The sequence below is a fragment of the Daphnia magna genome, linkage group LG3 (assembly GCF_020631705.1).
Source record: "Daphnia magna isolate NIES linkage group LG3, ASM2063170v1.1, whole genome shotgun sequence".
NCBI lineage: Eukaryota > Metazoa > Arthropoda > Branchiopoda > Diplostraca > Daphniidae > Daphnia > Daphnia magna.
Genome location: NC_059184.1, coordinates 7,375,134 through 7,400,039, shown reverse-complemented (window position 1 = coordinate 7,400,039; position 24,906 = coordinate 7,375,134). Strand labels below are relative to the sequence as shown.

Genomic DNA, 24,906 nt, shown 5'->3' with positions numbered 1-24,906 from the left:
AGAGTGCATATGAAATAAATCTTTCATCACCAAAACCTGGCTGGTAGACTTAACGGAATAAAAAGCGATGGCAACTACATGTCCTTGATATTTTACTTTAACAGAATCGGGGCAAAATCCCATTGTTCCCATTTCTATTTAATTTAATTACAACATGTATAATGACGTCTTTTATGTGTCACCAAACAAGAGAAAATTTGACGCGTAATTTTAACCAATGACAGTCACAAAGCGTAGAGGTCACCAGCCAAGAATAATAATGTAGATAATATTGAATATTTCATTCAGACCCACAAACAAGAAATTCTTGTGTATTCTGACATCACACGTTTCAAATTTCTTTTTGTTTTTGAAACTGATATTATAATAGAATTTTTTAATTAATGGCAATTCTTTTGCGAGATCCAAATATACCTGAAACTATCAATGATGTCAGAAATCGTGTTACACTTTAGAAATTGGGTTTCATGGCAAAATTGAGGAGAGAACAAAAAAATTCATAAACGATGACCAAGTTATAGCCGGCTGTTCTCTGCAGCTGTGCTAGGTATTCAAGAAGCGTGATCAACGGCCGGCACAATGATTAAGTGCCTCATCACAGAACTAGGTCACGAACGTAGCCAACGCGCTGTACCAGCGTGTGCATGAGCTTGAGGAAATATCGTGATCCGAAAAGTAAATACCTTTTACAGGTACCGGTGGCAGCCAGCTAACTGGAGGCTAAATATTATTCTACTCACGACAAACCTCTTGTCCTTGAATTGGTGGCGTGGCTGAACCACCAGCTGCTGAAACTGCAAATCACCGTTGCATTAAACCCGATCAAACAAAACTAGGCTAGATGAAATGCAAGAAGGTCAGCTAATTAGCAAGGGCATTTTTAGCTCGTTTAAACTTGGCCAACTAACAGCTCGTTTGAGCACGGTTTATGTCCTTTTCCCTTTATAATAGTTTTTCTTAATGCTGCCGGTCACACATAATATTTTCTCTCGTCACCAATTGAATAGCTGGCATGATATATCCCCTCCCATTAATACATATTCATCGTACACATTGTATTTCATAAACACAATGATCGCTGTAAACAACGACTACTTCAACGTGCTGTACATAATCCTGGTCCTGGAACGGTGTCATGGAGGCTGTACAGCGGCCATGAATCGGGAAAACACCTGTATTTTCACTTTTTCGTTTAGTGCAGAATTAGAGCATGTAAGTTACGGGTGGGAACCACTTTAAGATGGATCTTTTTTTTATATGGCCTCCGAAAACAACTTTGAACAGTTTTTCGATTACATCTTCAGAGTATGCGACATTGACTTCATTTTGTTTTGTTAGAAAAACCATCAATTTTCTTGCAGCAAAAAATATGTAATAATAAAAAAATAATAATAAAGAAACGCTTGTTAACCCTTTTTTTAACGATTGTTGTCAGATCTATGTAATTAATGGCTACGACAAAGACGCCCTGCGATCAGTATAGCCAACCAAAAATTATTCATTTATCATTTTCTGTCATGGACTCATCGCAACTAGTTTTCACTAAACGTTTTTTAACTGTTTGTGTGTGTGTGTGTGTGTGTGTGTGTGTGTGTGTGTGTCATGTTTTGTCTATTTGTACTCTCTAACCCTTATGTCTGGTTGCGCAAAAATAAATCTCTCCCTTCCCTTTATTTGACAAAGCAGGTTAAAACGTGCGGACAAAGAACAGTAAAAAAAAAATAGTGAATAGTAAAGAATACCCAGGCCAGTGACTTAATATCAATGTAAAAAAAGTAAAATTTGAACTGACAAGATGATAGAAAATGTCGAATTCGGGCGACTTTTAAGAATTGTGTGTAGTACCTGGAGTAGCAATTTTAAAGACCTGATTCAAAAATATTCGTTACGTACTCTGTGAGTGTGAACACAGCTGTTCAAGCATCTGTTTAATATTGCGGTTTGGTTGCACATCCACGATACAGCCGTCAAATACAGTCAAAACGTGTTATTTATTTGCGTTTTATTCAATCTCTTTTCAGTGTGCTCCTGTTTCTCAGACGACTCTTTAGTCCATCCTGAAATTATACACTTTCATCATACTCTTCACTGTACCAGGTATTTAGTGGTGTGCAACAGTCACATAGTTTTATTAGAACCCATACACATCGCAAATTTTTGTTATTCTTCGTATGATACACATTCGCGATCTTCTTGGAAATGACTCACTGAGCCACTGAATAGCAAACATAGTTCCTAGGAACTTGGCGCAATGAGATTGCGTGCGTCCAGGAATAGAACAGACTGTAAACAATGTCCCCGGCCGACTGCCCGATGATCTTCGGTACTACGAAATGTCGGAAAATCGTTTGTTTTATACAACATTGATTTGGCATCCCTCGGAGAATACATTTCTCTAATGTGAACTTCGTGCAAATTTGATGGGGCGGGAATAAATTAACATAAAAAAAAAATATTTTGTAAGAAAAGTACAATATGGGCGTTGTCTCAGTAGTTATCGTACCGAGTTTTTTTTTTTTTATTTTGTTTTGTTTTCTTGCTTGGTAACGGGAATTACAATGACTTGCCAAGGTAGGAGTGAATTTTTCATGCGGAGAAGGAGAAATTCTTTGAGGCGTCCAATACTGGTTGTTCAAGCTTTGGTAGTTTACATTGCCGGAAATAGGCTGTGAAAAGCACATGTTAACACAAACTGACAAGGAAAACAACTAGAACCCGTGGAGTGCAACACTGGCCAAGCTATGCGGGTACGTTAACTGTAATCTTCAGTTGGACAGGATTGCGGAACAAGCATATTGATCAAAAATACTTTTTTTTTACAAAAAGCTGTTTAAACTTTAGTGTTTAGTGAAAGTTTGTCCATGCTGTCCTCCAATTGAGCAGACTTTTTCTTCTTCAAATAATTTTTTGTGCGTTTCCTTCGTAGACGAACGTGGACTGTGTCAGTGATAACTGTCAATTAAATTTCGCATGTCCGATATTCTCTCCCTTTTATTCTGCTTCCATTTGATATCAGAGAAACCGTCTCTAATACGCATCATTTATACTAGCCTACTAGTGGTTTGGGTGTACGCCAATGATATAAGCTTTTATTGCCAAAAGTATCAGCAATGAATTACCTTTTCGTCAGCGTTCCACTAGGTACATGTAAGCGCATACGTGAAATAAGGTACTGATCTTCTTAATATGTTATTGTTATTTGTTAAAGTTATCGGTTAAGATATGTTACTGCTACTGTTTTCGCAATATTGTCACGCTCAGACGGATAGGGGGAGGGTGTTCACGTCGCCTCACTACTTGATGGTCGTGCTCACCAAGCCGCTGGCCGAATCGGAACAACGGCGCAGACAACTGGCTCACATCCACAATCAGACAGAGCCCCGAACAGACTAGGACTAAACGACTTACTACGACTTAACTACGTTTTAGTTTCCCCTTGTTCCTTAACCTATCGAGGGTTGAGGGGGTGAACCACCCCTGACTCCAAATAACCAATAGACGTTTCTTGTACGTGACAATATTTTTCCTATTGCCATACTGCCGTATGACGGTTAGTCAAGTTAATGACAGCGTTTGGCTCCTATATATCGGAACTTTGGCGACTCGCACAAGACTTTTATTCGCACGTTATGATGTTATAGTTTAGGGGCAATAATTCACACCGTGATAAATGTTCATTTTAAATCGGAGAGAAAATTTGAACAGACAACCGCAGAGAACATTTTTAAAATGGGACAGCGTATAAGCCGGTGGAAGCAATTTATCTGTGATCGTCATCCATCAGACTGTACCAGGATCATCGGTGTACATAAAGTCTCCATGTTCTTGTTGTGTCAGCCGTGTTTTGAAACTTCTTTGATCTCTCTCCACGAAGCAGTTTCATAATATGGGATCCCTGCTCTGTTTCTAAGATCTTAGGTCGCCTTCGGCTAGATTAGTGAGGGAACCTGTGCATGAAGACAAAAGAAAAATCCATTAGCGAAACTGCTAGACTATTGGTGAAGTAGTGAAACTCGGCTAGATTGAAGACAAGACAGAAAAGAAGAGTTCTACACTTCTACATCCCATGTGGCGCCCAAAAATAGGGACAAAATTACATCATGTATAAGTCAAATCGAATAACCGATCACTTTCCACACTTTTTGCATTTTTCAATTGCAACGTATCATTTTTTGCGAAAAATAACACATTACAAATCATTTTCAGCCTACTTGTAGTCTACTCAGGTTTTACCATTTCCAAAACGAATTTCAAAAATTACTGCAAAACAAAATCGTCCCATGTGCCATTTGATGCAATTATTATTTTAGTTCATTGGTTGAGTATCTTGATTTACATTAAGGATAGGAGCTTTATCAGTACGACACGGCCCTCATCGTGATGCAAGCGTAGGTGCTGGGAGATAGCGCTTCGATATACATTCGATGCCATGTCAAATTTGAGCTTATAATCGTACTGCGTTACCCTAGGTTCTTTCCGATCGGAAATCTTACATAGCAACTGCAGCAACCTTCTAACCGAAATGGTTAACTTCCTGTCAATCATACTGCCAATTTTATTCTTTGTTCTGGCACCCAGCGGGATTCAAGGTTAGTCATAATGTTAATTGTTTAAATAGTCAGTTCAGCATGCAAATTAAAAAAACTAAATCGATTCAGGACAAAGCGATCACACACTTCAGTTGTACGATGGGCCACTAAGTAGCCCCGGATCATGGATAAGTGTCAATAATTACGTCGAAAATCTTCAAAATTACGCCTTCAACGACCTGGCGTCCTCTATGTGCGTTATTCGGGGCATGTAAGTAGTAAATGCGTGGAGCGACATTAATGTGTTTAAAACAAACGTCACCATAACCAATGCAACTGATTCCCGCTATCGTCTGACCTGTATCGATCTACGCTATTTAATCGATCTATTTATTGCTGAAGTGTTTCATTTCACACCCTTTTTTAAACACCATGGTTGCGCATTACAGATGAAACTGAAATGTTATAAATTTAAATCAAAGGTCGTGTTTGAAATGTAATGCTTCAACAAGGAGCCAAATTTCGACATTTATTATTATTATTATTATTATTTTTTTTTTTTTAGTTTGGGGGGATATTTAAATTAGCGCAATAGATTAAGCTCCGTAAAGGATCTTTGTGAAATGCATCACCAAGAAAGTGATGCTTAAAATTGTTTGGTCATTCTGCTAAACTTGACAATGGCGAGTCTATGGAAATGGTGTAATTTCTCTGCAAATAATAAGTTTTTTTTCTGTGGGAACATCGTCCTCCGTCACATTGAAATAACATTCCTTTCCCATTTTCACCGCTTCAGATTTGGTTATTTATTTTATATTAACGCCATTCACCTGGATCTAGAATACCGTTGTGGTGTCATAAAAGTGTGTGACATAAAAAAGCTTTCATTTACAACGAGATGCCTTTCAATAAGATGTTTGTGTCTCCGCGCCCTGATACAAAAGTACATGCTTGATTTTTCTTTGTTGCCTTTTCTTTTAGATGGCTCTTTTATGAAAACCCAAGTTACAATAGTGTTTTCTTGGGATTATCAGCATTCTATTGGGGAGAAAACTTTTGTGAGGATCTACCGACAGGTTTGAATAATCAGGTAAATAATTTGAGCAAAAATTTGCGTATCAGGACGTGTATCGTCCGTTCGATATATGTAGTTTAAGAGGTACAGTTATTGATCTAACTCGGTCGCTGTATTATCAATTATATCCAAAAGAATGGCGGCACTGCGCAAATGTGGACTTGTTTATGCTATAATTTATGATTAGCTCCCTTCCGACAGCTAATCGTACCATGTAAACAAAGAAAACACTTCCGAACTTTCAATTTTTCCCTTTTGCCAATCATAAAGCCCTTGCTAAGCCATTCGTCAGTGTCAAATTCTAAAATGCTTCGTTTACTTATTGCTTAATGTTGAAAAAAAAAACGCTTTCTGCAATTGATATTGCAGCCTAAATATTGATTCTGTCATCGCCTTCTTAGTAAATGCACATCCTAGCTTGCAGTAACATTTAAGCTATCCCTAAAGGTTTGATATCTTACGGCATGAGCGTGCTTCACTCTCTACTTTACTGGTAGCACCATACAGGTATGAAATGACACAACCTCGCGCAAGATTAATGAAGGTTGAAGCGCGCAACAAACCAAAGAATTTCATTTTATGTTTCGACCTTTTTCTAGCTTGTATTCTTATTAAGATACGACACAAATATGTAAGACAGCCTTCTCTTACCAGGTGTCATCGGTTCGCTACGCGGGATCACCTTACGGCTTCCAAGCCGATTCCATAAACATCTATCAAGTTGACTGGTTTCAGTCCTATGAAGTATTTGCCGCTACTGATTCACTGGACTTAAGTCCGTATTATGGTGCGTCAAATTTAAGTTCATTCAACATTGTTTTGGATATCCAAATTTTCATGGTCTGTCTGGCTAATTGATTTAGGTGGTTCCATAATCGTTACGGGAAGAAGCTATTGGACCATTTACGAGTGAGTCATGTCAATTTATTTCTAACTGCTAAATTCTTTCAGATTGGCTCATCGGCGATTTATTTGGTCTCTTGTACCATTCGCAAAGAAACTATGTTTTGCAGTCCGTACTTTACTCAGTATGGGCTGGTGAGACACCGATTTCATTGAATAACAAACGATATAATAAGACATTTAGTCAGTCACTAGTACCAGGACGGACAATTGCTTTTATTAATTCTAAAATCATTCAAATTTTAGTTCTCCAAATTACCAAGGCTACCGCGTTTGCGTTTCACCTGCAGATATTACTTATGCCTACCCTGGATTCTACACGCAGGCTTCTGAATTCGGTTTTAGCGGTAGAGGTTAGTTTTGAATATAAAGAGGTTGTTTTGCATATATTCAAATCAGTAATGAAAAATTTTCCTCGACAGTGATTCGCAGTGCACGCAGAGGCTGCTGGACCGAAAACAATTTCCGACCAACATTTTCTGCTCAGCCAGGGAAATTATATCGTCGAAATTGAAAATCGCGTTCCCGTTAACCTCTTTCCAGCTGTTTTTTAACATCCCGAAACGGAAGGTTATTTGACAACATTTTTCGACATTACCCATTTGTTCGTCTTATGCATCTATAGTAATGGTAATAGAAGTATCCGCAAGAAATTAATCTGCTAGAAATGTCTTGAGACTAGATGGCGTTAATAGTTTTAAGCCACCACCTGGCACTTGCCAATAAACTCTTTCACTTGACACAAAATCGAACCAAACTGAAGAAGTTAAGGTTCATTGGGGCTTGTATTTGCCATAATTACAGAACGCGTGTGTACGTCAATTTCAGTTGTAAGCAGTCAGAAGGTACAATAATCTACAGAAACAATGAGCATTTCCTGCCGAGAAGGCACGCACGACTGTAGGTGCAATAATTCACAAGTTGACGTCACCACAAATTTCAGAATAGGCCAGAGCCAACCCATAGCACACAGCCAAATAACACAACTATTTTCTCATTTTGGTGCTCTCATTCTGTAATGAATGTTTCGATCCTCGCAAAGAGCAATTCATTTCAACATCATCGTTCTTTTTCCTCTTGTTCGTATCGAGATAATCATCTAGATTTCTTGTCCAGCGTTAGTAATAGTATGTAAAACAATTTTCAAAGCACTGAGCTTTGATTCTTCCATGCCAACTTGTTGAAAATGCTCTAAATTTAACAGTCCAAGGTCCGATTTCAGTGCAGTGGAAGCGGCAAGAAGGGAGTTGCCAACGTTACGCGCGAACGCAAACCATTGACTCTTTGTATGATCGTCTAAGCATTTAGTCACGAGTTCTGTTCCTCGACACATGATCAAGCTTATGAAGTCGAGACCCATCTGCAAAGGATACATTTAATATATTCACCAATCAACTTCCTCTACGAAATAAAATGCTAATTAAGGATTAAAAAAACAAAAAACCAACACTAACCTTCGTGGATGTAACACTGACATATCCACTGTTCTTTTGAGCGGCATCAATTAACTGAGCCATGCTTACAACTCCTTGTAGATCTTCAATTGCAGCTAGTACATCGTTCACTAATGGCAGGAATCGTACCAAAACATGGTCGAGGTTATCGCGCCGAATCAAAATGAGGCAATTCAGCAAAATCGTGCGGACAATCAGTTCTTGAAATTGTGGCATAAACCGATTCCAGGCGCGAAGAACCAAAATCTGTCGTTTCGAATTGAACAAAGTTGAAACATTTACACATGTTTTCATTTTACGTCTTCAATTCAATATTATGATTGCATTGAGATTAACATCACTACCAAAATTCTTGTTTTCGACCAAAAGAAGCAACATAGTACCTTTCCCTTCCGAACGAGCATGACTTGCTGAAGGCGATCTCCGGCCGCCAAAAACGACTGAAGTTTGTGCTGATACTCTATGGTTGCCTGATGATGAGGACCAGGTTCCGCGTCTTTCGGTAGCGATTCTACTCGCATTTCAGAATCTTCCAAATCAAGCAACCACACATACATCTTTTCTATGTCCAGCAAAATTTGTTTGAATTTCCTCATGTCTTTGACGGCAACTTGTGGATCCTGATTCATTTCGGGCGAGGTGTGAGATATACTTACATCAATTATACGGCGCGGTGCCGTGTAGGTAACCACTTGAAGTTTGCCTAACGAATTAGCAAACTGTGTCGGGGCATATGTTCGGGATTCTATCTTAGCTCGTTCATGCATAACCAGCTTAGGCCCTTCGTTACTGTCGCGACCCGGTAGCTTCCCAAGGCATCTCAATCGAAGCACAGTAAAATAGTAATCTTCAACGTAGGGATTATCTGATATCAACTGGTTGATCTGAATACTCATCAACCACTGTTTCTCTTTAGTTGACATCAGTCCGTTGTAATCGTCATAATTTCCGGCGGCAAACGTTTTTCTTTTCTCATTGCTATGGCTTACGGGTGCAGCATTAAATGGTGGGCTTTGCTGTTCCGAGTGTTCCAGAGGCTTTCGTGTCCACTGTGAAGACTGAGAAGGCAATGGCATCTGGCCATTCGACCTTGTCCCTAATACAGGCAATGGTATCTGCACAGGATGCGGCATGGGAGCTCTAGCAGGCGGAGGCGGAGGCAGAGACATCCCCATAGGTGGAGGTAGCCTTAAGTATGACTGTAGATGAGCGGGAGGAGGAGGAGGCGGCGGCATCATTCCAACTTGTCGAGGTGGTTGCGATCTCGTTAACTCGGCTTCGATTTCTTCAACCGAACGAATGGATCCTGTAGGTAATGGTCGGTTACTCAAAAGATTTCGTTCTAGCTCTTCCATTGTTAGCCGTTTAGGTTGATGGAGCAAGTGTCGTTCAAGTTCTTCAACTGTCTTAAACAATCCCTCGTGAAGTAGATTGTGATTTCCCATAGATGGAATTGGATTGCCATTTGGAATCACAGGGATGACTTTTGGACTTTCCTCTGAGGACTTTCTTATGTCTGAAGGTAGTGTAGACCATATAGATGGTGTTGATGGTGATCCAACAATGTCAGTGTCAAATATGGATGACTGTGGAGACATTTGTCCAAACAACTAAATAAAACAAGATTTAAAAATTTTTTGAGCCTCACAAGTTACAAATTGTTATATGTCAAAACTGCTTCTGGGCTACCTTACTCTCCATTCGAGAATAATTGATGGGCCTGGAAATAATGTTGTCAATATCATCATCATCCAACAAGATTTGGGAAACACTTGCTGCAACATTTGCAGCATCTTCATTGTCAGTTTCAAAATAAACATTGTCAGCTTTGTCAACTCTTTTGTTCCTCACACGACCTGGCTGTGGTCCGGGATAAGCACATTCTTCAAAATCTTCCTCATTATATCCTACACCAGTCTTGGCATATTCTTGTCTTGGAATTTCTCCTAAATATTCAGCTAATTTTTCATGCTCCTCTTCCCAGTCTTCATCTAACAAAAATAAATAATGAACTGACAAGTAATTACACTGCTATAAGTAGATCAATTGTGTCACCAAACCTGCATTAATGACACCAAAGGTTTCGTCATTCAAGGCATCATAAGTATCTTCAAGTTCAACATCACCAATCTCTTGTTTGGGGCCTTTTCTGACAGACTACATTGATTCATTGATTTCAATATGAGAATTTGAGGATTTCAAGAACCTTAAAAGTCTCAAAAATTATGATGTTACCGGCAAAGAAGTGTCAAAACCAAAAAATCCATCGTCTTCCATTCTATTGAATATGTACTAAGCAGCATGAGTTCCTTTGCAGGACGAAGAGTATATGATGAATCGTGTGGAATATGTAAACCTTAAACCAAAGATTAATTTCCAAAACCAGAATAGAATGGTGATTGTCAATCGAAAACCCTGTGATAGAATTTCGTCTCTCCACGGAATCGCCATCTGGTGGAGGTTTTTTCGGAGGACCGATGGAAATAATAAATTCAGGCCTACCCACCATTTTTACTAAAGAAAACAAAATAAAATATTTTAATGCAAAACATTGAGAAAAACTACGGTTTTTTACATTAAATGCTGCAAATATAAGAGTTAAGTTTTTTTCTGATATATTCTAAAGAGGCACATTTAAGCTAAAAAAATAAATATATATCTAGGTTCTAGCAGAGTCATAGAGGGGATGGTTCGTTCACTGCATCGACTTTGGCCATAAGGCTTGGTCGTCAAAATTCTCCTTAACGATGGTGATGGCACCTAGTGGATTTTAACTAAACTACATGTCAATCATAGGCTAGCTTGTACCAATATATTTAAAAAGGAGTTTATACGTAAGATATTCTTTAAATTTCGCAACGGTTTTGATTCATACATTTCCAATTCCAAGCTAAAGTTACCTTCATAAGCTAAATTCTAGCTATCCAAGCCTTTCTTTTAGCGTTTTTCCTTAACTACTATGCTGCCCTCTGTTGTATCAGTTAAAAACTGACAAAAAAAAATGCTAAAAAAACCCTCGAAAATTGACGACCTAGCCTTATGGCCAAAGTCGTCGCAATGAACGAACCATCCCTCTATGACTCTGGTTCTAGGTATCCTCAGTATCCCAGTTCTCTTTTGATGGTGGCCTGTCTTAAGTGAGCAAGTCGCGTTCAATTCCAGACGCCATCGTGTTCTTACAATTTAAGAGTTAAGGGGGACTATTCCTAGTTCGCCGTGTTAGTTCGAAATATTTGACAAAGATTTTGGAAAATGACGAATGAAAATGGCAGGGTAAAACACAACATGTCAGATCTACTGGCTTTTTTCACATCTTACAGTGATTTAGAAGCATGTATTTTATGGTTTTCCATGTTTTCTATGTCTTTGACCTTCTTTATTGATTTTATTTATCTGAATTATCCATCCTTATACAGAATTCGACCCCACCGCCTGGAGTTGATGGAGAAGAAGAACCAGTTTTAAAATATCCAAGGCTGGATCTTGCAAGTGGTATAAAATACTATTGATAATTTTTAATTTTGTTTTCAGTGTTACATCGTAATTAATAATGTAATTAATGCAATATTATTTTGTATTTCACTTTGCATGAGGGTACAGTAAGTAGATTAAAACTGCCTTTCAGATCTATTCTGTGGCCTCATCAAATGAAACATTTCAGTCTGTTAATGGGCTGATGAGGGGATAAAACAAAATTTTTGTGTGGGATATAATCAAGTATAAGAGAAAAATAATGTTGGCAATCTGTGATATATTCCACTTGAGGAAGAATTTCATTTGACATTTTATGTTATAAGTTATGTTATGATGAAGTTTTGAAACCAAGATATAGGAACTCGTCTGAAGATAATGCTTTTTATTCTTTTTTGTCTCTTTTTTCTCTTTTTGATCCTTTGATTATCCTGCCCTCCCCTTTTTCGTGTTTTTTTTTTACTCCCCTCCTGTGACAAATTTTTTGCTTCCATCGTGCCCGTGGGTTAAAGTGTACCGCCGATCATCGTCAACCAAATGACCGTCCCCTGCATTCTCACACACTATAGCCGCAGTGCCCACATCAGGGGCGCGGGGTAAAAAAAAAGGCCTTCTAAACCATGTGCCTAGTCCATATTAAGGGACATTTCGATTTTGTATTTATACACCTAATCATACTATTTATTTCCCCTTTATGGTACTGTTATCGACCTTTTCAGTTTTTGACGTTTTGTCTCTGTACGTTCGCAATTTGTTGCGGCGAGCATATTGTCAGACGGAAACCAAAAAACGGTTGCATTGCACTTCTTCTTTAAAGTTGAATTTAAAAAAAATAATTTAAAGCGAAAGCACTGACAATATGCAATTCCGTACAGTGGCAAACACACATCTTAATCATATTTCTTTTTCTTCTTTAAGAGGAGTGTGGTTAAGCAAAACCTGTTACGTTGACATTCTAAACATTTATCTTTTGCAGATGGAGGACTGAGTGACTATCTTCCTGGACCAGTAAAAGATTTGGACCAGACAGGACCCTTAACGGCTGGTATGTTGAAAATTTCCTTCTTCTCAAAGCAACTGAGTTACAATAAAATTTTCGATTCACGGAAGCAGGATCGGGCGCCCGACGAGATATGTATGGGTCCACTCCTCCCCAATTAACAAGTGAACAAGCAGAAGCTGTCAGTCGAGCAAAACGTTACGCTATGGAGCAAAGTATCAAAATGGTCTTAATGAAACAGACGTTGGCTCACCAACAGCAGGTGAAAAATAGCATTTAACAATTTGTTTGTAACTCACTCTAATTAGATGATTCAACGAATAGCAAGCAAAGTCCTTACAACGCCACCAAGCTTTAGTTCTGATGTGCAGGTATGAAGCCATCTTCATTGTGAAAGATTAATGCAATCATGTCAATTTTGTTTGTGCAGAGTTTACGTTGGAAGCATAAGTTTCGAATTACGCGAAGACACTGTTCGTCAGTCTTTCCATCCATTTGGGCCGATCAAATCTATCACCATGTCGTGGGATCCCATAACGCAGAAGCATAAAGGGTTCGCTTTTGTTGAGTATGAACTTCCGGAGGCTGCACAACTAGCCTTGGAACAGATGAATGGCGTGGTAATTGGGGGACGAAATATCAAGGTGAGTTTCTCTCGGTTTAAAAAAAAAACTATAGTCAACTTATCGATGTTAACAGTCTAAGCGTCGATGAATGTGATCCATTCAATGTTATAAAAGTTTTCACTATCGATACAAGTCTTGTTTCATAGGTGGGGCGGCCAAGTAACATGCCTCAAGCACAACCAGTCATCGACGAAATTATGGAGGAATCCCGTCACTACAATCGTATATTTATAGCATCTGTTCATCCAGATTTGACTGAAGAAGATATCAAAAGGTAATTGTGGTTAAGAACTAGTTCTTCTCATTTCAAAATCATCAAGTGTAAACTTTTTTTCCTTTTTTAAAATGTTTTTATGTGTGCTTAAATTTAGTGTTTTTGAGGCCTTCGGTAAAATTAAAATGTGCCAGTTGGCCCAAGGCCCTGCCCCTGGAAAACATCGCGGTTATGGTTTTATTGAATATGAAACCACTCAATCAGCTCATGATGCGATAGCATCTATGAACATGTTTGACTTAGGCGGCCAACATCTGCGGGTGGGACGCGCAATTACGCCGCCCAACTCTTCAGTGGTAGTATATCTAAATGTGGCAATTGCGCAATTGAGTATATGATCTCCATCTATTGCAGAATCCAAATGCACCACCCCCCACCGGACAGCTACCTACTCAGGCGGCTTTAGCTGCTGCTGCCGCTACTGCGCGTATTCAAGCTATGGATGCTGTCGCTGGTGCTTTATCAGGCACTGGAGGACTTCCAGGATTAGGTACTTCTATTCTGTTAGCATATTAGATTTTGTTTAACAAGAAAAATCTTTGATTTCTATTGTAGCTGGTCTCTCTGCTCTTCTCAATCCAACATTGGCAACTGCTGCAGCAACGCTGACTACCGCTCTAGGTTTGACATCACCTGCCCTTGCTGCAGCTGCTGCTGCAGCCTCCAATTTAGCAATACCTCCTCCAGGGTTGGCCATCCCTCAACTTGGTGCGCCAGCTTTACCTCTGCGACCATCAGTGGTCTCACCAGCTCGGTTAACAAGTACGTAATATTGGTTCTATAGATCAAAAGCTGGCTGATTGAGGAAGCATGGAGAATTAAAGAAAGTGATAAAAAACAGGTCAGCACGTAGTTACTATACCACCCCCTACCGTGGTGACTCCAGTTTTAGCTGGTGGTGGTTTCAGTAACACTCCTCCCGTCCAACAAATCCAGGCTCAACAAACGCCGATTTCTAATTCCCATGAAATTCTGCGTAAAGCCCAGGAAGAAGCAAAAGTATAAAAATTTTACGTTTAAAACGATTAAAGTCCACAAATAATGGGTGTTCTTAATTAGGTTAAACAGCAGCAAGAAGAGATTAAGCAAAAACTGTTGGATGAAGTTGAACCGCAAACACTTCAACAGCAAGAGAACATATCCATTAAGGGTCAATCAGCTCGACATTTGGTCATGCAGAAGTTAATGCGAAAAGCTGAGGTGAGTCGCCCAAATATTGCACGACATTATTTTGTGTGTGGATATTCGCGATGAAGCTCAGTGTGTTTGTAAATCATTTACTATATTTTTTTCTTCATTTATGGGTATTTAATCAGTCACGAGTCATCATCCTTCGTAATATGGTTGGTCCGGAAGATGTTGATGAAACTCTGCAAGAAGAAATCACCGATGAATGTTCAAAGTAAGTTTTCATGAGTGAAGTACTTGAAAAGAATTAAAAATTTTTTTTGAACTTTTCTTGTCGGCAGGTTTGGAAATGTTGAGCGGGTGATTATTTATCAAGAGAAACAATCTGAAGATGAAGATGCAGAAATAATCGTTAAGATTTTCGTTGAATTCACGGCTGGAAGTGGTAAAATAAGAAAATATCTCTTTGATTTTGGCGGTTTCTAAATGATATTCGTTTGTTGTAGGGGCTGAAACAGCACGGGATTCTTTGAATGGCCGTTTTTTCGCCGGTCGGATGGTTCGGTGCGATATTTACGACCAAGCTCTTTATGAGTGTAACGATCTTTCTGGATGAATCCCTTCGGTCTACTTATCATCTTCCAACCGCCTCGTTATTTTATGGCTTCTAATCTGACTTTTTTTGTTGCACCAACTCTTCCTATTTTCTTTTGTTTCCGTGTGTAATTATGACTGCCTCTTGGTTCTGCGAAGGAATTTCCCGATAGGGATTCTGTCTAGATGACTGATATAGTACACCGCCGACACCTTTTTTACGATATTGCTCTCAATAGATGGCGTGAGCGGTAATAGGGCTTCGACACAGGCTTCCAGGGGGTTCATAAATGTTCTGTGCGTTTTGTTAGTTGTCATATAGGCACTCCCGAACTGGTATTGTGTAGTTGACATAACAGCGGAGTGCAGCGTTATGTTTTTTCTGATTTATAGATCTCTTAATTAATAGGGAGGACTAAGCAATGAAGAAATTGTAAATTTTTCAAAATGTTTATCGCTGTCGCTAGATGGCGTTTAGCTTGAAGGGTTTTGTATCCGTTTGCGAAGTTCCGAATAGGTGCAGCTTCAGCCCGGTGCAACGTACGACATTACCCGAAAAAAATCAAAATAACCCATAAATTAGTTCGATTATCGATCCAAACAACGCAACGAGCCGAGCGCTACTGGTCTCCACGAAATCGCGGAAACGGTATGCTTTGCCGGCAAAAAAAAAAAATAAAATAAAAAAAAATAAAAAAAAAGAAGAAAAATTATGACAGGAGATACTCGACGAGGGGAGACTTGCCGTTCCGATAAATTTTTTTATCTTGATCTGCGATCCGATCAATCTGAGAAGATCGGATGGTATGACGACCGTAGAACTCCAAAACAGTAGAACTAAAAAAACAGTAGAACCCCATAGACGTAAGAACCCAACTTTAAAAAATATTTTTAAAAATTATTAATAAACCCGACAGTAGAACTCCATACACAGTAGAACTCCAGAGACATTAGAACCCCCCTTAAAAAAAAAATTAAAATAAAAAATTGCATCAGACAATTAAACTCGACTCTCCGACAATAGACCAGTTTCGGATGCTGCGTTGCAAAATTTTAAAAAATCCAGGGGGGTTTCGATTGCAGGGTGAGATAGGAAAAAAGGGGGTTTTTGATTTATTTACCCTAGTAATACTTTTCCAATTCAGGAAATGTTCTAGAATACTACAATTTAAGACATTCTGCGTCTTCTCCAGTCTTTATAAATAATTAATCATCCCTAGTTTATCCATGAAAATTAATTCAAGTAAAAGGGTTGTTGTTTGTTTTTTTTAGCTTTGAAAAAACAGCTGAAATACAAGCGTCAACACCTAGATTCAGGTCTCGCCACTCGTACAGCAATCTCAATTGCCCATCAGTCGCTAATTAGCGACCTCGAGCAATTAACTAATTGCCGTACAAGTGGCTCGACCTGGATCTAGGTGACTTTAAAGCATGTTTTAACCCCTGGTAAGGACCTAACGGTTCCCCTGCAACGTGCCTGCCACCGTATTGCCCATTGCTGGGCGTCGGTAGAAACGAGTATATGTCGTCTGTGAACTCCAGCCCCCCGCCGAGAGCATGGCATCCGTCGGCCCCCCTGAATTCACCAAGTTAGAGGTGGAAGCGCCTCTCGTTGACAAAGGCTGAATATTGTCACACTGGTTGTATTTAAACAAGCACAAACGAATACAGCAAGTGATGACTTAAATCTAAACAATGGTTTTACTCGAAAAAAAAGGGGATAACCATTACCAAAAGTTGGAGAAGCGTCTGAAGACCTCTAGGGAAACCAGGGAACTCCTCTAACGGAGCCCAACTCCAGGAGCTCACGCGATGCAGACTCATCTAATGCAGGTTCGGGGCAGCGTTTTATACCGTCGCGCGAATTACTCCCCTTCCAGACTGCGTATCTGCGTATCTTTCTTAGAGCGGACTTCTCCCGATAATTTCTTCACCACGATGGCAGCGTTGTCCAAGGAGCGGATGACTCATCTCTGCAAAGAGATAAGCAATCTCCCTTTTCACCCGTGACAGGTCCCCCTTCTTTAAGACAGGCGACCCGACTGTACTAATCTTCTGCGATCCACGAAGATTGATGAGACCCAAAAAAATCAGCTTGCGTCCTCTTGGCAAATAAGGGACTTTTACTCCATCATTTTTATTCCTTCAGGTTGCGCTTACTTGTTCAAATGTTTCTTGTATTTCCCGGATAGTCTTAAGGATTTTTCTTTCTGAAAAAACCGTCTGCCTTCGGCCACGGAAGAAGCGCTGAAATCACATTTCTTCCGGCAGTTTGAGATTTACCATTCACTCGTTCGGGAGCCTTGCACATTTGAACCAGCTCCTGGCGGCGTCATCAAAATACTTTTCAAAATCATTTCTTTTTATAATATAACCCCATCTGTTGTGGTTAGAATGTTCTTCAAAGCGCTCCATCCATTGGTGCGCATCTTCTTCCGAACTTTTTCAGAAGATTAGCGAGCTAATAAATTTTCTGACAGCTTCCATAGCTTGTCTTTGTGGCTGCTTAATATGCCTTGATGGCACTAAAAATTTTTGTCTGCCGACTGGAACAACTGGACTTGCAGCTCTCAAAATGACGTTGGTTTCTGAATCCGAGTCTGAATCTCTTGCAGTCTCGACTGATTCACCCTGACTGTCAGCTTCTTCTGTCAAATGGTCCTTTGGAATAGGACCTTCAAAATTTAGGGCTTCACCAACAAAGGAAGTTCCACTCTCCAACGATGAGGCTGGGGTAGATGAAGTTTCTACCGGAACGCTTGAAAGTTCTCGAAGCGGATACAATCGTCGGCTGGGGTCTCTTGGGCAACTCGGTAGCCGTGGGTTTGTCCTCTTCAGCCTCGGCTAACAATGACTGCAGCACGACTTCGTTTACTCTCAGGCAACGAGCTGCGTCTTCAACAATTTCCACACCACAGCACAAATTTGTTACTTACCGGTAACGAACTGCGTCTCCACCAATTGTCACACTGGTTGTATTTAAACAAGCACAAACGAATACAACAAGTGATGACTTAAATCTAAACAATGGTTTTACTCGAACAAAAAGGGGATAACCATTACCAAAATTTGGAGAAGTGCCTGAAGACCCCTAGGGAAACCAGGGAACTCCTCTAACGGAGCCCAGCTCAGGGAGCTCACCCGATGGAGACTCATCTAACGCAGATTCGGGGCAGTGTTTTATACCGTCGTGCGTATTACTCCCCTTCCAGACTGCGTATCTGTGTATCTTTCTTAGAGCGGAGTTCTCCCTATAACTTTTCCACCACGATCGCAGCGTTGTCCAAGGAGTAAATGACTCATCTCTGCGAAGAGATAACCAATCTCCCTTTTCACCCGAGACAATATGTTTCTGAATTAATGCCCGCTTCTGCTAGGGTAGCTTTGATCCAGCGCCCTACGGTTGATGCGCCAACTGAATTGTAGGGAGGCCGAAGCCCCAACCTAACTTTTGCGCCCGAACGAAGCTTTTCTGACACTGCCATGTAGGCTCCCAGCGTCCTGATCTGACATGCTAGAGAAGGGGTTGCAATTTCTGCTTGGTGATGACCTGTAGCGGGATTGCACGTTGGGTTTTCCTTTGCTTGGAGAGAGAAAATTTTGTTAAGTTATCTTCCATCGCGACAAAGTCCTTGGCAATGCTAGCCAACTCCGATACCATGCATGAAGTTGAAAGAGCTAGCAAAATAGCCAGCTTGTTTGAGAGCCGCGCAAATGAAAGAACTTCGTTCGGGCCCAAAGAGGTTAGAAAATATACTACAATCCTCACGTCCAAAAACCCTGAATATTTTGGGACCGAAGGGCTCTTGTTGTGGGCGCCTTTCATAAGCTTCACCTCAAGAGGGTGCTTGCCTATATCAAAGCAGTCAATCCTGCCAAGCGTTGATGAGAGCATGGAACGGGCAATGTTTACCGTTCTATAAGCTTTTCCCTGGATCACTAGCTGTGCTAAAAATTCTAGTACCTTAGTCAAAGGTGGAGACATGAGATCTGCGTTTCCTTGAACGCACCAATTATGCCAACCGTTCCACGCGGACTAATAAGCAGCTGATGTGGCGCTGCGTGTTCCTCCGAGTAGAAGCTCGACCACTTGTACCGGAAGGCCGCTGCTTTCGAATTGTCTCCTCAAAATCTCCAAGCAATCAGTAGGAGGTACTCTGTTAGCTGGTGCTGCTGGCCCGCCGAGCCAATAAGTAGTTCCTTCCTCGGAAGGACCAGTGCTGGTTCGCACGCCAGTTCGAGAAGGGTCGGGAACCATGGCTGCACCGGCCAATATGGTGTCACCAGACTTAACTCCGCCTACTCTTTCAATACCTTCACCAGACATCTCTGAATCAGGCAGAATGGTGGAAATGCGTAGGGCTTTAGACCCGCCCAGCTGATACTGAACGCGTCTACCGCTAGCGAGCCAGGTTAGCGGCCCCGACTGAAAAACTGGCCCAGCTGTTTGTTCCATTCCGACGCGAAAAGGTCTACCCTTAGACTCCAGCGAGCTCTCAGGTGACCGAATATCATTGGGTTGAGTTTCCAGTCGCTTGAATCCGAGGGCGCCCTTGGCAGTTGATATGCAACCACATTTAGCGCACCTGGAAGATACACCGCATTAATAGTTATCGCCCGTGGTTCCCACCGCTACGATCTCTGCACAGAGCTACCGACCTGGACCCACCCTATTCATTCACTTAGTGTACCGCTGTAATGTTGTCCATCATCAGCCGTACCGAAACTCGTGACGCTTGCTTCGTGAAAGATTTCAGGGCTTAAAGGGCTGCAATCAGCTCTAATTCATTTATGTGGCGAGACCGGTCCTGGCTGGTCCAAGGTCCTTTTGTTGTCGCACCGCTTAGAACCACACCCCACCCTGAGAGCGACGCATCCGAAAATATTACCAAGTCTGGCTCCTCTGTTGAAAGTGGTCTATTATTTACTCTTCTAACATATTCGGCCCACCAATCTGGATCTGATTTTGACTGCATCTATTCGGATCTTCTCCGAAAATTCCTCTTCGACCCGCGAAGATTCCGACAAAACTGTCGCTGGATGGACCGGTAATGACCCTGGGCATACGGTATCGCTTGTATTGTCCACGCCAGATTGCCTAGAATGATCGCCACTTCTCTAAACGAAACCGTGTCGGCTGCCCTTGCTTTCTGGCAAATCTCCTCTATATGCTGCACCTTTCGAGGTAGTAGAGAAAGCGATTGCTCGTTGGAGTCTTTTAAAAGACCCGAAAATTTTCTTTCTTGCGCAGCCACGCTGATCGATTTACCCCAGTTTATAAGGAACCTGCGCTTTTGCAATAATGCAATCGCACACAAAAAACGCTTTCAGCCCTTTCCTTGGATTGATTAAAAACTAGAAAATCGTCCAAGTAGACTATCATTCTAATCCCCTTCCTCCATAACGAGGACACGAGTGGCTTAAGAATTTTGGGTGAAAGACCGGATTACAATCCAAAACAAAGGCAAAAAATTGAAAAAAAGATGCCGTCCACATAAACTGTAAAAATTTTCTATCATCTGGGTGAATGGAAACGGTGAGGCAAGCGTCCTGTAGATCAATCTTCGTAAAAAAATCTCCTTTTCTTACCATTCCCTTCATCACACTTATGCCTTCCATTTTGAAGTGGAAATGTTCAACCAACTCGTTAAGACCCTTCAGGTTTATTTTTGGTCTATAACCCCCCTCTCCCGAACTCTTGGAGATAACAAAAATAACGCCCACAAAAACACTTGTTTTCAGATGGAAGTCTTACAATTACTCCTTTTGACAATTGTTGTGTACAATACATTCCTGGCCCACCACGTCTACCACCAGAGGTCTCTCATCCTTGCTACGGGCGAGGCGAGAGGTTTCTCGTCTCGATCAGCAGTCTTCTTTCCCTGGTGCCCTCGTGCGTATGTATGCAAATCGAGTCTCACGTGAATACAACTATGCCGACGGATGCCGTCGTCGGCTTACTTAACATGGCACAGTTGAACTAATTTTCGATCCCTCAGTGTGTTAAGCGAGTTTCGTACTCGCCAACTGGCAGTATTCTTGTCGCGCACGGTGGGGAAACGTTGCAGTGCGTGGGTGTCCATGCCCCACGCTGCGGCCATCTTGGCATCTCGTGTTTTTGCACCTCCACCGGCTCTGCCCGTTCGGGCTGTGGTAACTATTTAGCGGTCATTTTACATTGTATGTGCTACGTTGGGGCTATGATTCATCACGTTCGCATAGCAGCGAGCCATTTCGACACACAGTTAACTTTCCTGGGGGCGGTTTCTTTTGCCTCTTCATACTTTATGGCATATTGAGGCGGCGTGGTGACCATTTTTTCACTGTCACCATTGTGTTGTGTGGACGAGTCTCTCTGACGGGAGCAGTGAGTGTCTGTATCACGTGCTACGATCTGAACTGAGTGCCACATTGAACAAGCGACATTGATCTATAGTGACAATCCGTAGGCCGTAAGCAGGCTTATGTCCACACCTGGGCACACATAAAATTTGAGGTCTTCGTCCCGTCTACATTTACCAACTTCAAACCTGCCCAGGTCATCACGGCCGAGCACAGCCGGCATCATGGCAACGGTAGATGACGCATTAGACGCGGCAGCAACCGCCGCAGCAGCAGCTTCGGCAGCAGCCGGTCGGCTTGATTCGGTCAAACAGAATCAGCTGGCGATGACGCAACAATTGAATACCATTACTCAACAATTACAGCTGCTGATACAGGGGGGCGGTGGCGCTGGCAGCAGGGGTGGAGGTTTGGCTAGCGGTGGCGCTGGTGGCAGTGGCGGAGGTTTGGCCGGTGGGGCGCTGGCAGCAGCGGTGGGGGCTCGGCTGGCAGTGGCGCTGGCAGCAGCGGCGGAGGCACAGGTGGCGGTGGCACTGTCGGTGGCGCGAATGTTGGCGGAGGAGCGCCGCAACGACGTAGAATCGATCCATCATGCTTGGACAAGGTACTTGGCGACGCATCGTTCTCTCAACTGCGCACGTGGAGGAATCATTGGAACGATTTCTGCCAATTGAGTCAGCTGTCGACATACCCAGCCAACGAACAAATGGCCGCCTTCCGGATGGTCCTTGACCCAGCCATGCAGCAGATTGTGGAGGTGGCGCTCGAAATTTCTTCAGCAACATCATTATCACCGACCGACGTCCTGGACCAAATCAACACTTACATCCGGTCAAAGCAAAATATCGCACTTGATCGCGTCGCCTTCGAGGACTGTCGCCAGAGCACCTCAGAAACTTTCGACGATTTTTACATTCGCTTGCGCGGATTGGCAGAAGCAGCCGACTTATGCGTTACCTGCTCCGACACTCGGTCACTTGACTCACATTCTAGTTTCCGCCACACCCGCAGTGAGCGCTGTGGCGTTCTGTTATATTGTTTACATGTATCCAACAGTGGCCATCCAGTGGCGGAAACTAGAACGTGTAGTAAGAAAATTTGGGGAAAATTGGGTTTATATTTCATGAAATAACTTGAAAAGTAAAACTAGCTCCCGGAAATCATTTATTGGGGTGGTAAAGGATAAACCGCCGATTAAAATGAGACCTTAACGGATGAGGAGCGAACTCTAGTTCACTATCGGCAACGATTTTCGTTGTCATGATTTTTACATAAGAGCCGTGTAAAAAACAGACGCGTTTTTAAGGGGGGAAAAAAGGAGGTGACCAGCTAAAAGTGGCTGTGAATTTCACACTTTTAAGATTATGTAAACAAAATTTAGCCTGAATGTAAATGAGGGAATAACTAACAAAGTTCATATTTTCAAATTTCTATTTTCTTGTATTTTAATAGTTTTAATCGAATCACAAAAACACGCATATTTTAAAAATTAAAATAAGTACACTAAATATTAATATTTTTCGGGAGCTTTTTAATAGGGCATAGATCAAAGGGATATAAACACAGCTCATGTAAAAAACAACTTATTACAATTTGTTTGGGGTTCAACATACACTTTTTGCTAGGCCGACCGGACTATTATGATGGAATTGTTCCTCTAGATCCGTCGCCAGACGACATACAGCGTATTAGGAACGATATTGCCAAACTGTTTGATGATGTATTCGACCAAACAGGATCACTCAATTGCATGGAAGGCCCGGATATGGTTATCGAGCTAGCGGAAGACGCCATCCCTTTTTACGTCAACGGATCCAGGCCACTTCCTTTTGCCGACCATCCGGCTGTCAAGAAATTGCTGGACGTAACACCGTTCGGGTAGTGGACGACCTGCTCCGTTTCAACAATTGCTTCCCGGAGCACGTAGCAGAAGTATGTGCGGTGCTGTTAGCGACCAGGAAGTCCGGTATCACCTTCAGCCTGAAAAAATTTCAATTTGCCCGCACGCAGCTCCAGTGGGTCGGCTTTCAGATCCAACCGGGTGGTATATCCGTCGATCCAGAAAAGTTACGGGCTATCTCGGATTTTCCGAAACCAACTAACATCACGGAGCTGCGCTACTTCATAGGGCATCGTACGAATGAAGCACCGGGCGCGTCAAACCGTCTTTTGGCCGGGCAAATCGAACGACATCACTTTATGGGTGGAAAGCTGCCAGGCATGTCAGGAGAGGCTCCCGCGTCAACAGAAGGAGCCCCTAATGCACGACCCACTGCCAACACGGGTGTTTGAAGATGTTTTCGCCGACCTTTTCCTGGTGGGCCCGCTACACGTCCTCGTTTATGCGGACCGCCTATCCGGATGGCCCGTCGTTCACCAATGGCGTCACGACCCGTCCGCACGTGAAGTTACACAGGCTGTCATTGAAAATTTCGTCGACCTGGGCGTTCCCGTGCGGATGCGTTCCGATATCGGCCCACAGTTCGAAGCCCACAGTTTCCAGACCAAATTACGCCAATGGGGCGTAGGGTGGGGCAACACTACACCACACTACCCCCAAAGCAACGGCCATGTGGAAGCATCAGTTGCAGCGATGAAGGACCTAGTGACCAAAATCTCAACCCACGGTGATATCACATCGGACGAGTTCACCCGCGGAATGTTGGAGTTCCGAAACAACCCGAGGGAAAACGACAAGTCACCAGCGGAAATCATTTTCAGACATCCGTTACGGTCCATTATTCCAGCGCACCGAACGGCATACGCTACTCGTTGGCAGTCGGCCATGGAAGGCCGTCACCGGCAAACAGCGATCGACGTGGAGGTCAAGTTCCGTTACGACGAACACGCTCGGCCACTTGCCCCGCTATCATTGGGCAGCCACGGGCGGGTGCGGGATCCAACGTCAAAACTCTGGTACAAAGTCAGCGTCGTGGTCGGCATAGGCCGTTATCGCTCTTACCGGATCAAATTCGCAAGCGGGAGCGTGTTGTGGCGCAACCGAAGATTTCTCCGACCGATGGTAGCTGTTCCGAATACTAACGAGCCGCCAGCATTTCACGGAGGCGCTGGCGCGGATGACAGCACGGAGGTTCAGCAGGCGGCAGCCGGGCAGTTGGATGGCACACAACAGGACAACATCCCAAGTGCGTCTCTCCCTCCCGGGACCACCAGCAATTCGCTCGATACAGCAGCAGACGCTGGACAACAGCCCGTACGTCAGGGTGAGCGTCTTCGAAAGAAGAGAGTGATGTTCGACATATAATATACTGGCAAAATTTCACTTTATATAGTTTTTTTTGGAAGGGGGGAGCATCATACTTTTGTGTTCAGCTGTTATGACTGCGCTTGTGCGCCATAACAGCTCGAGGAGGGTTGTTGGGTACTATACATTCCTGGCCCACCACGTCTACCACCAGAGGTCTCTCATCCTTGCTACGGGCGAGTTGAGAGGTTTCTCGTCCCGATCGGCAGTCTCCTTTCCCTGGTGCCCTCGTGCGTATGTATTCG

General features: G+C 42.4%; 4 protein-coding genes across 7 annotated transcripts; 3 read left to right on the top strand and 1 right to left on the bottom strand.

Moving 5' to 3' along the window:
* Positions 1-1,971: 1,971 nt before the first annotated feature.
* LOC116918889 lies at positions 1,972-7,160 on the top strand. Its single transcript, XM_032924681.2, has 8 exons — positions 1,972-2,097; positions 4,470-4,589; positions 4,659-4,800; positions 5,511-5,619; positions 6,259-6,391; positions 6,468-6,513; positions 6,754-6,860; positions 6,930-7,160. Exons 2-8 carry the CDS (start codon positions 4,523-4,525, stop codon positions 7,019-7,021), a joined length of 696 nt encoding a protein of 231 aa, XP_032780572.1. The 5' UTR covers positions 1,972-2,097; positions 4,470-4,522; the 3' UTR covers positions 7,022-7,160.
* A 113-nt stretch (positions 7,161-7,273) lies between these two features.
* LOC116918885 (protein PAT1 homolog 1) lies at positions 7,274-10,424 on the bottom strand. The gene is made up of 6 exons (XM_032924676.2): positions 10,197-10,424; positions 10,022-10,118; positions 9,651-9,952; positions 8,345-9,571; positions 7,962-8,207; positions 7,274-7,867 (listed from the first exon to the last, which is right to left on the bottom strand). Exons 1-6 carry the CDS (start codon positions 10,236-10,238, stop codon positions 7,607-7,609), a joined length of 2,175 nt encoding a protein of 724 aa, XP_032780567.1. The 5' UTR covers positions 10,239-10,424; the 3' UTR covers positions 7,274-7,606.
* Positions 10,425-11,021: 597 nt separating this feature from the next.
* LOC116918886 (poly(U)-binding-splicing factor half pint) lies at positions 11,022-15,271 on the top strand. 4 transcript variants are annotated; one of them, XM_032924680.2, is made up of 16 exons: positions 11,023-11,234; positions 11,378-11,453; positions 11,945-12,028; positions 12,409-12,477; positions 12,543-12,694; positions 12,757-12,803; positions 12,863-13,076; positions 13,205-13,332; positions 13,430-13,628; positions 13,687-13,822; positions 13,888-14,094; positions 14,174-14,331; positions 14,392-14,532; positions 14,649-14,734; positions 14,802-14,905; positions 14,967-15,271. In XM_032924680.2, the coding sequence occupies exons 5-16, from the start codon at positions 12,566-12,568 to the stop codon at positions 15,074-15,076; spliced, it is 1,659 nt and encodes a 552-aa protein (XP_032780571.1). In that variant the 5' UTR covers positions 11,023-11,234; positions 11,378-11,453; positions 11,945-12,028; positions 12,409-12,477; positions 12,543-12,565; the 3' UTR covers positions 15,077-15,271. The 4 variants fall into 4 exon arrangements, with proteins under 4 accessions (XP_032780568.1, XP_032780571.1, XP_032780569.1 ...); XM_032924679.2 differs by having other exon boundaries at positions 11,024-11,234; positions 12,546-12,694; XM_032924677.2 differs by lacking the exon at positions 11,945-12,028 and having other exon boundaries at positions 11,022-11,234.
* An 8,265-nt stretch (positions 15,272-23,536) lies between these two features.
* LOC116918647 (uncharacterized protein K02A2.6-like) lies at positions 23,537-24,661 on the top strand. Its single transcript, XM_032924376.1, has one exon. The coding sequence runs from the start codon at positions 23,537-23,539 to the stop codon at positions 24,659-24,661; it is 1,125 nt and encodes a 374-aa protein (XP_032780267.1).
* The last annotated feature ends 245 nt before the right edge of the window (positions 24,662-24,906 follow it).

What these genes read in the sequence shown, in the direction of transcription:
- LOC116918889 (XM_032924681.2), top strand. Translation starts at nt 4,523, where the DNA reads ATGGTTAACTTCCTGTCAATCATACTGCCAATTTTATTCTTTGTTCTG. An exon ending in ATGTGCGTTATTCGGGGCAT is followed by an intron (nt 4,801 to 5,510) that starts GTAAGTAGTAAA and finishes CTTTTCTTTTAG; the next exon opens with ATGGCTCTTTTATGAAAACC. An exon ending in CGACAGGTTTGAATAATCAG is followed by an intron (nt 5,620 to 6,258) that starts GTAAATAATTTG and finishes TTCTCTTACCAG; the next exon opens with GTGTCATCGGTTCGCTACGC.
- LOC116918885 (XM_032924676.2), bottom strand. Translation starts at nt 10,238, where the DNA reads ATGGAAGACGATGGATTTTTTGGTTTTGACACTTCTTTGCCG. An exon ending in ATTCTCGAATGGAGAGTAAG is followed by an intron (nt 9,572 to 9,650) that starts GTAGCCCAGAAG and finishes TGTTTTATTTAG; the next exon opens with TTGTTTGGACAAATGTCTCC. An exon ending in TCAGTGTTACATCCACGAAG is followed by an intron (nt 7,868 to 7,961) that starts GTTAGTGTTGGT and finishes TATCCTTTGCAG; the next exon opens with ATGGGTCTCGACTTCATAAG.
- LOC116918886 (XM_032924677.2), top strand. Translation starts at nt 11,214, where the DNA reads ATGACGAATGAAAATGGCAGG. An exon ending in GACAGGACCCTTAACGGCTG is followed by an intron (nt 12,478 to 12,542) that starts GTATGTTGAAAA and finishes GATTCACGGAAG; the next exon opens with CAGGATCGGGCGCCCGACGA. An exon ending in TGGAGGACTTCCAGGATTAG is followed by an intron (nt 13,823 to 13,887) that starts GTACTTCTATTC and finishes TTTCTATTGTAG; the next exon opens with CTGGTCTCTCTGCTCTTCTC.
- LOC116918647 (XM_032924376.1), top strand. Translation starts at nt 23,537, where the DNA reads ATGAAGCACCGGGCGCGTCAAACCGTCTTTTGGCCGGGCAAATCGAAC.